General features: G+C 32.2%; 2 protein-coding genes across 3 annotated transcripts; one reads left to right on the top strand and one right to left on the bottom strand.

Moving 5' to 3' along the window:
* Window positions 1-1,312: 1,312 nt before the first annotated feature.
* LOC9314696 (protein RMD5 homolog A) lies at window positions 1,313-3,096 on the top strand. 2 transcript variants are annotated; one of them, XM_021029791.1, is made up of 2 exons: window positions 1,313-1,491; window positions 1,767-3,096. In XM_021029791.1, exon 2 carries the CDS (start codon window positions 1,797-1,799, stop codon window positions 2,937-2,939), a length of 1,143 nt encoding a protein of 380 aa, XP_020885450.1. In that variant the 5' UTR covers window positions 1,313-1,491; window positions 1,767-1,796; the 3' UTR covers window positions 2,940-3,096. The 2 variants fall into 2 exon arrangements, with proteins under 2 accessions (XP_020885450.1, XP_020885449.1); XM_021029790.1 differs by having other exon boundaries at window positions 1,313-1,504; window positions 1,769-3,096.
* A 4,062-nt stretch (window positions 3,097-7,158) lies between these two features.
* Window positions 7,159-9,598, bottom strand: LOC110229410. The gene is made up of 2 exons (XM_021029506.1): window positions 9,046-9,598; window positions 7,159-8,960 (listed from the first exon to the last, which is right to left on the bottom strand). The coding sequence occupies exons 1-2, from the start codon at window positions 9,427-9,429 to the stop codon at window positions 7,299-7,301; spliced, it is 2,046 nt and encodes a 681-aa protein (XP_020885165.1). The 5' UTR covers window positions 9,430-9,598; the 3' UTR covers window positions 7,159-7,298.
* Window positions 9,599-15,178: the final 5,580 nt, after the last annotated feature.

Here is a 15,178-nt window from a genome sequence, read left to right as displayed (position 1 = left end):
TTTGTTTGGTTGGTAAGAAAAATTATAGATTTTTTCTTTTTTCCTTAATATATTTTTGGTAAAAACTAAAAAAGATTGAGTGAAAATTGAGACATCTCTTCCTGCCAGCGAGAATCCGCCGGGAATTGTCATCCATGGTGGTGGTGGTATAAAAATTCGATTTGCTTAAATAAAGATTTTAAATTAAAAAGAAATCAAAGATTAAAAAGTTTATAGAAAAGTATTACGCAATTTCCAGAGTTTTATTATTACAAAGTTATATGTTTCCTTTTTCATAAAATCTAAAAACCAATAATAGAGAAAAGAGTTATATACTTATATGTTTTCCTTTTCTGTTCTTTTTATATAAAATCTAAAAATTATATGTTTCCTTTTTATCCTCTCTTACCTCTCCTACTTCCAAAAATTTGTAGACCTCTAGTTTTTTCTTTAACCTCATCATATTAATAACAAAACGGTAAACAGTTTTTAACAGTAAAAACGGTAAATAATATATCAAAATAATTGTAAGAAATACAGGTTTCATATTTCAAAATTAGGCATGGGCATTCGGGTATCCGTTCGGGTTCGGTTCTTTTTTTCGGGTATCGGATCTATTCGGGTAGGGGGTCGAGACCCATTCGGGTATTCTAAAAATTCGGTTCGGATTCGGTTCGGGTTCGGGTCGGTTCGGGTATTTTAATAAAAAAGCAAAATACCCGAAAATAACCAAAAATATCCGAAATATTTTCGGATTCGGGTCGGGTTCGGTTTTTTTACTCGTATATACCCAAATCTAACCGGAATACCCGATTTCTCAAAAATACATTGGTTACTCTTTGCCCAAATATAACCAAAAATATCTAAAAATACTAAAATTACCCAAAAGAAAACTACATCATTAGTTACTTTTTAACCAAATATATCCAAATGTATTCGAATTACTAAAAAATACCTAGTATATTCGGATTTATGATTGTAATTTTAGGTATTTCGGATATTATAAGTATAAATATAACTAATATTTTTAGGTGTATATTTGTATTCGGGTACCCACGGGTACTAGATTCGGTTCGGGTTCGGTTCGAGTTTTTTTCGGGTAGGAGGTCTAGGAACCATTCGGATATTTTTAAAAATCGGTTCGGGTTTGGTTCGGATATTTTTTTGGGTTTTTTGGTTCGGATATTCGGTTCCGGGTATTTTGCCCAGGCCTATTTCAAATATTGATTACAATTCAATTTTTTTTTCGTTTCACTATCATTTGCGTTTTAATCCGCCCTTTAGTTGGTATGGACTAATGGGCCTTTTAATTAGGCCTGTAAATTTTTTCTCGGCCCAAATAATGATATTGTTGGTCGTCTTATTCAAAGAAACCGATCAAATCCAACGGCTGTGATTAATCTTCAAGATCAGAGAGATTTTAAAGAAACTGAAGAAGAAATCGAAATCTGCAAATTTCGTCATCTTCTTCTTCCTCCGATTCATCTTTCTCCGTTTCCGGCGATTATCTTCATCGATTCTTCAGGTACATGTGTTTTCAGATTCTTTATGTGTCTCTGACTCTCAACGGTTTCTTTAATTTGTAAATTCTTCTTCGCTTCATCGACGGTTTCTTATTCGCGACCTCGTCAGATTCTCTCTGTTTTTGATCTTTCGATTCCTGGATCATTTGGCTTATACGAACAATCAGAAATGTTTGGTGTTGATCGATTAGATTAGATTAGATTTGGTTATGGAGATTATCTGAGACCTTCTTTGTTGATGATGCTTGTTTCTTTCGTTCATGTAGATTTCTCAGTGTATTTGACTATCGTAGAATGGAGCTAAAGAATGTTAAAGATGCGTTTGATCGTGTTGCCAAAAAGCAGAAGCTTTGCTATAGCAAAACGCAGGAAGTTGTAGATAGACTGTCTCAAGAAATCAACAAGGCATTGGATACGATACATGAGGATAATCATGAATCTGTTGTTGCTGATCTGAAGAAAACTTTTGAGGAGATTTCTCCAATCAATCAACTAGAAGCGTCTCAGAAAGAAGTAAATGGTGCTCTGACCAAATATCCGAAAGCTTTGGATAAAACTCTGAATCCAGATATATCGACGGCTTATAGAAACATCGAGTTTGATCGTCATACTGTTCACCAGATAATAGCTCAGTTTTTCTACAGGCAAGGCATGTATGAAATTGGTGATAGTTTCGTTTCTGAGATTGGTGAGCCTGAGCTTGTTGAATCTTCTGTTACGAAAGCCTTCATGGAAATGAATATGATACTTGAAGCCATGGGAAAACGAGATCTTGGACCAGCTCTTAAGTGGGTAGCTTCAAACTCTGAGAAGATAAAGGAAGCAAAGTCAGATCTTGAGTTGAAACTTCACAGCCTTCACTTCCTGGAAATAGCAAAAGACAAAAACTCCAAAGAAGCTATCAACTACGCGAGAAAACACTTTGCTGCATATTCAGATAGCTGTTTGCCTGAGATTCAGAAACTCATGTGCTCTCTCTTATGGAACAGAAACCTCGTTAAATCCCCGTACTCAGATTTCCTCTCACCGGTATTATGGACCAACGCTGCCAAGGAACTAACCCGACAATACTGCAAACTACTCGGTGAATCATCAGAGAGCCCTTTAAGTGTAACAGTTGCAGCTGGTTCACAAGTTCTACCGACGTTTTTGAAATACTTAACCGTGATGCCAGAGAAAAGACAAGAGTGGCAAACAATGAAGCAACTTCTTGTACCTGTGGAACTCTCTGAAGAATATCGCTTCTACTCGGTCTTTGTTTGTCCTGTCTCTAAAGAACACTCTAGTGAAGATAACCCGCCGATGAGATTAGGTTGCGGTCATGTCCTTTGCAAGCAGTCTATCAACAGAATGTCGAGGAATGGATCAAGGTCGTTCAAGTGTCCTTATTGTCCAACAGATATTGATGCTTCGCAGTGTAAGCAGTTATATTTTTAGAGTAGTTTTATAACCCTTTCTTTTCACAACTTCTTATGCTGCATTTCTCAAAGAAGGTAGACAAATGTTTGTGGTCATTTTTTTTCTTCTTTCTTTTATGAACTTGAATTGAGTTCGTGTACAAAAACTATAGTTTTAAACAAAACCTTTATACCCATATGGTCTTTGGAGTTTGGTCTACTGGTCTTGGGATCTTTAATGACAGGAAGATCCGTTATCGCGCCACCTTTGATCACTTGACCGTAAAATCAAAGATCTACGGCCACATTCATCTTTCGAACGGATGCAGCCGACACAAATACCAGCGCCGGAAGTCCCAACCATCATCGTACGACCATCATTCATCGTTCACTCACTCACCAATGTATTGATTGTCGAATATCATTATCTATACGAAAATGGACAACCACAAAATCATAGTATATTATTTTGTGAACGTTAAAATTTGGTGCGTCATAAAGAAAACACTTTAAAATTTGGTATATCATTCACTTAACTATACAAATGATACACACCAAAATTTATGTTTAGAGAGCTTTTTGATATTCTTATGGATGGAAAAAGTATATAATAAAAATTAAAAAGTTATTAGTGAATACTAGTCAAACTTCTCTAGCTAATTATTTCGATTTTGCAATTTTTCATTGTATTAATCTTTTGATCTTTGATCAGAGGTTGATTCCAATACATGAAACGAAGAGTACCAGTTTACCAAAAATATTTAGTTTTCAATTTCTTTTCTTTGTAGCCTACGTATATGTCGGTCGCAAACTAGCCCATATTTATTAATCAAAGAAAATGCCATTAGGCCATTCAATTTATTTATTTATTAATCTAAAGAGAGAGAAAAAGATAGAAATTGATATGAAGTTTAAATGATTTTTTTGTGGTTTATATGAAACTTTTAATGTTTATTATAACAAAAGTTTTGTTTTTTCTTATAAAAATGAAAGTTAATAAACAAAATATTAGGTAAAATTCCACATTATAGTTTTAAATTGATCCCAACTAAGGATAAATGATCTCATAATCCTTAGTTCATGCACCTTGAAACAAGTAGTCATCCTAGGTCTAGTGAATTTTTTGTGCAAACTATACTCTGACATGTAATTGTACTATTCTAGTTTTTTAATCATATAATAGTTTACTTGAAAATATTGTAAAGAAAATCTATTTATCCCTAAAAATAATAGAAAGATATATTGTCACAAAATAATGGTGAACACCTACGGCGAAGAATGGTAACATTGAAGGTTTAGAAGATGATGAAAATGCTCTTATCGTTGTTGGTATTGAAGGTCTAAAGTCACAAGGCGACTAATTGGCCTTCCTTTGAGATCTTGACTCATCGAAAACCCTTTGAACTCCTTCCCATCGCAGTCTCTCCAACTTTGCGTGATTCTCTATGGCGATGTTGAAAACGTAGATCGTGGCTATCTCCGTTTTGCTCGTTATTCATACTCTCATACGGTGTTTAAGTATCTTGAATTGGAGGTATGTAATTACTTATTATAAAATGTATGTATACCATTTTTCTATGAATTACTAATAAATTACTTTTTTTTTTAGAGCTATGATCTCTCACCTCCTCCTATTGGTGTGAAGAATTTCCATTTGACTCTAATTTCTCTAACTCCTCATCCTTCTACTTTTATCTCTTAACTAGAAGATCACCCGCGCTACGCCGCAGGTTTTTTCTGTTTTTTTATTTTAGTTTATTTGATGTTATATTTTGATAAATGTATTTTTTAATTATCTAATCATTTACTCATGCAATGAACACCTACTCTTAGTATTAAAATACATTTTCTAGCAACATTCTCAACAATGCATCACTCACACAATCCGTAAACAATCTTCATTCTAAACCAATTTTATAGGTAGTAATGTTGGGATTATAGAACCTCAAAAATTTGATGATCTTACGTACTCCTCACTCTCAGTGTCATATATAGATCAAAAATTTAAGAGAAAAACTTACTCAAACCATTAGTTAATCCACTATACTATTATCTACTCATACTTTGAGTTAAGATTACAAAAATTAGCGAAAAACCTTTGGAGTATATAAAACTAATAAAATAATTTCATTAAAAAAAACATAATAACAAAATAAGTTAGTATTAGTATAATGCAATATGTAAAATTAAATAAAATATATAATTAAATAATAAATATACTATATATTAACCTAAGAAATAGAAGATGTAAAATTTACATTAATTATTTAGTGGACACATGGCAAATACTAAAGTGGTAGATGTGTCAATCATATGGAGAGTTGGCCAACTTTCATATAGTATATGATTTAGACTCATTTTGTCATGTTGATCATTTCAAAACTCTCCTCTCTCCACTAACATAAATTTGTGAATTACTTTTTGCCTTTAGTTTGGCTTTTGGTCTTACATAATTTGTCCATGTATATACTAAATCTAGAAACAAAAAATTAAAGATCTCTTAGTACTTAAAAAATGAAATTAAATATTGGATTTGTTTGGATATAATATGAACTTTTAGATATAGCCGTGCGTACCATTATTGCATCTCTTTAGTGGCACGCACCATCGCTATCCAAATTAAACGTACCAAAAACATTTACTTTCCAAGTATTTTTTTTTTTGCCTTTTATTCTCTTTCTCTCTATTTGACTAAAAGTTACAAAAAAAAATTCAAAATTTTTAAAGTTGGTATACGTTAGACGGGCTAATAAAATGAAAGTATATAACACTTAGGCCGATGATTATATGTGAGTTTTGTATTTTTTAACAAAAGTGATATTTTTAGCAATTTATTTTCTAGTAGTTCAAGAAACTGATTGAGATAGAATCATAGACATGTGACTAATTGACTTATCAAAATTGGTAAGATAAACTTACATCATCGTCATAAATATTTGGTATTTGTCATATTAAAAAAAAGGTTTGATTGATCAATACTAGTTATCTACAATATATGTGAAATGAAATCATGATAAACAGTTATACCAAGAATTTCAGAACGGATAGTTCTCTCTACAACATACATCACATCTACGATAGATAATTTAAACAGCTTGTAATACACGAGACCACGACGACGGATCTATCTACAACAAGTTTAAAATTTGTTATCCATAAAAAATTGCATTATGTGTAAAACATATCTCTTATCTTGTGTTAAAAGTTCATATAATTAAACATTTGTTCAAAATTAGACATAAATTAAATCAAGGGGATTCTAGTTCTACAACAATTAATCTACCTAAGAAGTTGAAAATTTTCTTTAGTTAATTTTGAATAAAACTATATATGTTAATAGATGATGACCGATTAATCGATCTAACTACTGATTTTTCGAAACACATATCTTATGCGATTAATTTACTAAGCAATTGTGAAAATATGATGCATCTTGTGCGTTACGCAAGCGACACTCAAAAGAGCGGTGAAACTAACAATCATAGTACTATGAATTAGTGTGAAAACTGAAAAGCCTACGAAACAAACAAACAAACAAACAAAAAGAAAGAAATTCCGCCGTTAAAATGATATCCTAAACTCAATTATTAGCATTGCAATCATATTAATAAGGCTTCTTTAGAATTGTTTATTGCTGATTTATTGTATTGCTTTGAAAATATTTTGTTGACCATCATTGGATACAACGAATTTAATTAGTGTGTAGCCGCTAAAAGGCTACAATCCTTGTTTTTGACTACATTTTAGTATTTATAAATGTACTACCCATTATGAAGAAGTACACATAGAATATATTCTCTGTCTAAAAAGTTTCACTTTAAACAATTATAAAGCAAAAGAAAAAAAAAGAAAAAAAAATATTCTCATAAAAGATTAATTAAGTAATTAAAACAAAAGATCATACCATGTTCATCATGTTAAATGTATGTTAAAAGCATTTTAAATGCCTTTAAAATTTACAACAACACAAATGGAAGAGCTAGCTCGAGTCATATTTTCAATCAAATACCACCAATTCATTTTCACATTGATGTTCTCTTATCATTTATTACACGACTTTCTCAGAGCTTGTAAGATTAATTTTAGTATTGATATTTGAAAGCGGATTAATAGTTTGTTATTTACAAAATTTTAAATATTAAAATGATAACTTTTTTAATTGATTTGGTAAAACCTACTACCTAATGCAATGTCTACAAAAAAAAGTTGTATAATCAACTTTAATGTGAGAAATGAAATCACATAATAGCTTAATGGTATAAAGATAACTATCCAATCTTATCATTTGACCAAATATAACTCCATTTATGCACCATTTCTATTTGTTTGTATCAGATTATTACACAAGTTCTTACTCTAATTAAGGAAATATATTTAAATACATTAACAAAAAAAAAAACTAAAATCTAGCGTTTTCGAAACCATGCAAGTCACTGACTCTGTTCATATGTTTCCTCACCATCGCCACTTTAGCCAACCTCTCCGCCGCTTTCCAAGCCGACGTCGGAGTAAGCGACTCCAAACTCTCCGATGCCGCCACGTGTCTTCCTCTCACACCGTTAAGATCAGCTATCTCTGCGTCCAAGCCACGTAAACAAATGTCGCTCGAGCTCAAACCGTGCTGCACAAGCAAAGCTCGAGCTGACGTCAGCAATCTCTGAGCTCCGGAGTAATGGTTGCGCTCTATTAGCCGCCGAGACTCTGCGATAGCTCGAGTGCTGACGTGGAGGTTTCTGAGCCGTGAGATGTTTGGATTGGTTGATGATCGGACGGTTAGAGGAGTAGGTATCAAAAGCGCGCGATCTTCGGGGGTTCTTAATTCCTGAGTTGTTGGATCCACGTAACGAAATCGAACGGTCATGATTTTGTGAGATCGATTTCCGGTTAAGGAATTGTTAACCGGTGATTTGATTTCAACCAGCAACGCTCTTTCTTCCTCCGCGTACATATCACCTAACCGGATTGAACCGGTTCCAAGCCAAGCGGGTCGACCCGTAAGAGAGTAAACAGAAGTTATCTCTCCTTGACCCGACCCGGATATTAAACCAAGCTGTAAACCGAGATCCTGAACCGACAAACTCAAATAACCGTTGATGGTCCTCGCAAACGCGTATTCGGGAAGCGTGTGGCTTAGCCATATGGTGTGTATAGGGATTCTCGAATGGGCTAATTGGGCCGCTTGATGGGCCTGACGATCCGTTAAAACGAAGACGGTGGTGAAAGGGTTTTTCTGCCGGCGATCGTCTAACACCTTAACCGCTTTCTTCAACGCGTCGTTCACACTCATCCCTTCGCCGGAGAAATCAACGGATCCCGGAACGGTGATGATATCGACGATTCTTCGCGCTGATCTCCTTCCGTTCGCCGTCATCCTCCGTAACGGCGATAACCGTTTCGAGCTCGACGAAAACGCGATAATCGATAAACGATCCGTCTCCCGGAGATTCGAAATCACAATCCTCATCGTTCGTTTCATCGTCTCCAATTTCCCACCAGAATTTCTTCCGCTCACGTCTAAAACAGCTACCAAATCCACGGGAACTCTACGCGTAAATCCACGCGCCGTCGGAAACGGTGGCGATTTCACCTTCATGACGACGGAATAAGTCTCGTAGCCTTTTCCCGCCGCAACGATAGCCGATTCCGGCGAGAGTTTAACGTCCACGTTTCGATCCGTTAACAGTTTCGCCGTTAAAGGTGACGGAGTATTAACGGAAAATCCACTAAACTCCTCGCCGTCTTCGTTCTCATCAGATTCAAGTATTGTGTGAAATCCGGCGGGAGATATCGGAGATGAAATCAAAGCTTCGTCGTCGTTGTAAACTCTCAACGACTTGTTCTTAATTTCCGGTTTGATTTGAGATTCCGGTTTAGCGTAATTTCGAATCTCAGGCAAAAGCGAAGATCCACAAACCGGACAAGAAGCAAGACGGTTATGATTCGCGGCGGCGCGTGAGGTTACGCAAGGAAAATGAAACGTGTGTGAACACTCCGCCGTGAAAATCGCCGTACCTTGGCCTTTCACACTCTGTAAACAGATTCCACATTTGTTGTTGCTACTCTGCTCAAATCCAAAATCAAAACAATTAGCCAAAAAAATCAAAATCTTAAGAAACAAAAATTTTGAATCGAAGAAATGTTTTTACTTTGTTGAATCGGAGTTTGGATTTGAGAAGAGAGAAGCTCGCCGGAGAAATAGGAGAAGAAGAAGGTGTTAAAAGAGAGACGAGGCTTATATTTCTCGGAGTTGTTTCTCCGGTGGTGGTGGTGGTTTTGCACTTAAGCTTCGGAGTTCCGGGAAGAGACGGAGTAGTGGTGGTGACGGCGGTGGCTGTTGAAGTCCGGCAACGGAGGCTGTAAGTTCCAGTACCGGAATCAGAACGAGGCGTGGAAGGAGTCGAGAAAAAGCCGAATCGAGAGGTTGATTTGTGACGGAAACGTTGATTTTCCGGTGAATCTCCGTCGTCGTTGTTTTGGTTTGTTTCTTTTGGTATGGAAGTGCAAAAAGCTCTTCTCCAGCCGTTTATCATTTTTTTGCTTCTTTCTTCTTCTTCTTCAACCTCGTGACTGAGATTTTTGGTTTTGGCTCTGAGAAAGAGATTTTAGAGAATTGCAGAGAGGTGGTGGGAGAGGTTGAATTTAAAAAGGAGTCTTTTTTCTCAATTATAGTGGAAAGGTTTGGATATTGGGATTATCTATATGATTTTTATTTTATTTTATAGAGAGATTTAAGAAATACTCTAAATGACTACTACCTAAAAAGCTGTAAATTTTTTTGAAGTTACTCTATTTGTGTAATTGCTTTTCTACTCCATGGTTAATTATAAGTAAATGATTGATTTTGGTATTAATCTTTTTTTTTTTCAACATACAACTTATGGGCTACATGCTAATGCTATTATATATAGCCCCCACTCATTTTAACCTTTTAAGAGGATAAAGCTTGTTTAGCACCTAGTTTAAAATTTTAAAAATTATATTATTACTTAATATTATATAAAAATAAAACAGATATTTAAATTTATCTACAACATACATGCTATTACAGTAGACTGATATTATATGTATGTAGTATGTACTAAATAACTACACTAGTTATAAAAATTTGTAAAATTACTTTTAACTTTACAATCATACTCCAAAGTTATTTCACATAGTAAAATATTATTGTATAAGTTATTTATCCAATTTCACCTAATTTTATATGATATTAAGTTATTTTATCAAGAGACACCTTGTAGAGAAATTGTTAAAAATGCCCCTTTTTCAATACCCCTTTTCAAAAATGCCATCTTTGAGAGTCCATTTTTAAGTTTACTCTCTTTTAATTTTTAATGACCATTTTACCCTTATTTGAAACAAAATTAGGTCCACAAAATACAAAATATTTTTTGGCGGGAAAAGTGATCCCGCAATTTTCCCGCCAAAACACTTGTAAAAACCTTTAAAATACCTTGTAAAATTTTCCCGTAAAAAAATTTCCCGCCAAAAATAATTTTTTGCGGGAAAAGTGATTCCGCAATTTTTTTGGCGAAATTTTTTTGGCGGAAAAAATTTACAAAGTATTTTAAAGGTTTTACGGAGTATTTACAAATGTTTTGTAAGGTTTTACAATGTATTTTAAAAGGTTTTACAAGGTACTTATAAGGTTTTATAAGGTATTTATAATTTGTAAAACCTTATAAAAAACTTGTAAAACCTTATAACTTGTAAAACCTTATAAAATAGCTTGTAAAATCTTATAATATCTTATAAATACTTTATAAATACGTTGTAAAATCTTTTAAAATACATTGTAAAACCTTATAAATACCCTGTAAAAAACCTTTAAAATACCTTGTAAATTTTTCCCACCAACGCCAAAAAAATTACGGAATCACTTTTCCCGCAAAAAAAGTTTTTTGGCGGGAAAAAATTTTACGGGAAAATTTTACAAGGTATTTTAAAGGTTTTACAAGTTTTACAAGTGTTTTGGCGGGAAAAATTGCGGGATCACTTTTCCCGCCAAAAAATATTTTGTATTTTGTGGACCTAATTTTGTTATATTTCTTTATATATTTGTGATATCTTTTATTAAAAGAAGGGTAATTTAGTCATTTGTACATAAAAAGGGGTATTTTTAAAAATGGACAGCCAAATGGGGCATTTTTGAAAAGGGGTATTGAAAAAAGGGCATTTTTGTGAGTCTCCCTTTGTATTATATACTCCCTCGTTTTAAAATATAAAATGTTTTAGTTAAAAGCACGTATTTTTAAAAATATCTATTTTTAAAAATTCAACTAATCATAAACAAGACTGTATAATATAAATAATTAAAATTTTTTTATTTAATTTATAATTTTCATAGAAACTTGAAAACATTTTATATAATGAAACAAAAAGTTTTTCCAAAATATCTTATATTTTGAAACGGAGTGAGTATTATTTTATCAGATAACACGTTATTTAGTAAAATAACAACAAATATGTAATAAACACAGAAAACATTTTCGTCGTATCGTGTAAATAAATATTCACTTGCTTATGAATGTTTAATATTTTGGCTATCTAACAAATTACCTCTAGAAAGTAAAATGAAGCTTGTTTAGCACCTAAAATTTTTCTTTTTAGTAATACAGATTTATAAATCTATGGGCTATATATATATATATATATATATATATATGCTATTATAGCCTTTAGCCTACCGATCAGTCTAGTCTCGTAGCTGGTAAAGAAAAATTGACACTAAGGCTCCGAATGGAGAAAGCGTATCGGGCGGAGCGGATCAGGCGTACCAAGCAGAACAAAAGCGGATCAAGCAGATCTGGCGGTACAAGTGCGGATCAAGCGGTTTGTACGCTTTAAAATATGTGTTGAATGGTAAAAGCGGATCCGACAATACGGACGAAATATTTATATTGTAAAAAATACTAATTTTAAATAAAATATTTTATGGTAGCATCCATAAAACTATTTACTCATTTCATTGGACGTCTACAATATAAAATGAAATCATAGTACTTCATAAATTAAAATTATTAATAAATATGTTTTATGTATGTTTCTAATTATATTATGCTAACATTTTGAATTATAACTGAAAATATATTTATCAGTATTATTAAATATGTTTTCAGTAAATTTAAATGTATTAGATTATAATGAAATACTTACAATACGTACATTAATCCACATAATTTATTTTTTATTTGTGAACTAAAATTTAATCAATAGATAAATTATTATTTATACTATTGTTATAATATTTGTATGAATAAATAAATAGAAAGAAAAATAAACACACTTGGGAATCTCCTAATTGCACCTAATATGGAGTGTATAATATCTTAATTAGTTGAATACATTACACTTACAATTTTAAATTATATAAAATCTAAATATAATTAATTTTGGGTATTTTGGATACCTTTTCAGTTCTCGGTTTGGGTCAAGTTCGGTTCTAGTTCTTCGGATATATAAATTTAGGATCCATTCTTATATTGGATTTGGTTCGATTTTCATTTTTTTGATCAGTTCGGTTTTGTAGTATTTTGTCCAAGCCAAAGTAATATTTTTAATTTGGATTGTTTTATTACCTAAAATCATTCTTTTAATTAATATAAAACCAAATTCTCTAATGTTTTGAGGTGAACGAAAATAATAATTTTTAAAAGAGAAAATGATTAGTATGGTTGTTTATAGTATTATCAAGTGAAAGAAATATAAAAATAGAGAAGAAATGTTGAACCGTACATGAAACACCTCAAATTTGAGGATATCCTACTGTTACAGGCGGATCACTAATGTTACTCATGTTTTTAGAAACGCCACAGTGAAATCAATATTTTTTAATTTTTTAATAAAGAACCACATATTTGACTTTTTCTTTGGTGAATGGAAGCATAATTGCGTTTCTGATACACTAAAGGACGGTCTGCTACTTATCTGTGCTCCCATTCACAGCCTAAAATTTAGGATTAAAATTTTTGACTATATAAAATACTTGAGAAAAAATATTAATTTAAGCGATTGAGAAAAAAAATTCGTAACATCATCTCTGTAAGGATAGAAATGACTTTGCACATGAGAGGGAGTACCTCTTTTCGTAAAAACATATCAGATGTACCTAAAATAAAATAAATATACGAAACAAATGCCTGTTTTGAAATTAACTCAAGAAAAATTGACACTAAAATTTAGGATTAAAATTTTTGACTATATAAAATACTTGTGGAGAATCATTCGTTGTTTGACCGTTTTTGTGTAACACTATTGAATCTTTGACAGAATTTAATGTAGTAGATGGGGCAAATATGATTGGGTTAATACAGTGCAGTGAATGTGTATAAATGAATTATGCATAGAAGATATTCGATTATTGGATCGATCTATGGATGTGAGCCATTTTTAACTTGTTTATATATCATCGATCCTTGTAAAACATTTAATGTTCGAATCAAGACTTGATCCGATAAGCCATCATCATTCATCACCTGGTGAATAGAAAAATAAACATGTTGCGCACCACTAGCTATAACAATGATACCAACTACATTTGTTCAGCTATTTATTGCTAAGCTATAATGCTGAAACTGAGGTAATGTTAGTATAGTGATAATAACGGTGGATGCAGTAAAAATGTTATAGGTGATGAATGGTTATTATTATTTTACATCTCTAAAATAGAAAAATGTATTTTTTTGCTATTTTCTAAAAATATTTATCAGGTTTTTTTTTTAAAGTAAATTTGCTACATATATACAACTACTTCATGGTAGTCTAGTAATGGTTGAAAATTTTATTTTGGATATAGAGATCACTAGAGTTTTAGTTTTTCTACTGTAATTTCAATCATAGTTAATTAGCCATTATAAACTCATTAAATCTCCGTAAAATTTCATAGTTTTTTTAATGGTCACATATATACTAGTATGATATAAATGAATATAACTAACCAAAGAAGATGTTATTAATTTGTTCAAACAATATTTTTACATTTTATGACTATTCTACAAAATCTTTGTTTTTTTTTTTGGTTTGAAATACAAAATCTTTGTTCATCTATTAATATTTCTCTTCCTCAATCATTTGATCCCTAATTGATCCCAATGATTTATCTAATATAGATGGGTTAAGTTCAATGGTGAATAAAAATAATAAAGATTGGATTTACAAAACTACAAACTACAAAGTAAACACTCTTTTTTTTTTGGTCGACAAAAAGGTACACACAGTGGCGGATCTAGAATCAATTTCTAATGGGGTCAATATGTTATACAAAAATAAAATAAAAGATTTAAACATATTTTAATGGGGTCAATATAAAGAATTTCAAGCATATTCTCTAATTTATTCTTAAATTTTAATAACAAATCAGTTAAAATTTTGAAGTTGTTGGGGTCAAGTGACCCCATTGCTACCAACGTAGCTCCGCCACTGGGTACACACTTAAATAAATCAAAAAGCTACATCTAACAAAATACAAATCTCCAAGCACATAAGTGTTACTATCAAATAAAAACAAAAGTCGACCTACGACTATAAAGAAAATCAATGCTATAGAATATGGTACGAGTTAAAAAATAAAGTGATCGGCAAAAAAACAAAAGAATGATGATAATAATGAAGGCATCAATAAATGAATTGATAGTGAATGGCATGGGAGATAGGACGAAGATCCCCAGAAACCAATTTATTACAGAGACGCCAAAATAAAACCATAGCTACTGTTTTAGTCTCTGTACTCTTGTGATACTTTTATTAAATTGTTTGTAATAGGTCGGTTTTTTAATTTACCTCTATCCCATCTTAACTATTCATTGATACCTATCACTTTTTTCTCCTAACTTTTTTGTTTGTTTGTCTGTTCTGTTACAGCTTTTAACGTACATTTGCATGCATACCTACGTGTTTGGCTATTTTGTAGTATGTTACGTTCTAGGACCAGACACATATTATTTGTGTAGTCTTATGCTACTTTCATAGACTAATCACACTTTGACTACTATTATGCCAATATAGCTTCTTGCATTTCGAAAATACCAAACGTTTTATTGTCATAATTTTATGTAAGAAAAGTATTTGATGAGGAGGTAAAACTATTTCGAACGCCAAACAAAATGCAAATATTTTATCTAAAAAATATAGATTACTCAAATAAAATATGAAACAACTGTCGTCTGTCTATTGAATCTGGATGATGAAACTACTAATTTGTAATTAGGGGATTATTACGGATTTTGCCCTTTTTTATAATGGCATTTATGGATTGTGCCCTTGATTGAATAATTTATGGAT

The sequence above is a fragment of the Arabidopsis lyrata genome (assembly GCF_000004255.2).
Source record: "Arabidopsis lyrata subsp. lyrata unplaced genomic scaffold ARALYscaffold_4, whole genome shotgun sequence".
Lineage (NCBI taxonomy): Eukaryota > Viridiplantae > Streptophyta > Magnoliopsida > Brassicales > Brassicaceae > Arabidopsis > Arabidopsis lyrata.
Note: the sequence above shows the minus strand (reverse complement) of the source record. Positions and strands in the feature narration are given on the sequence as shown.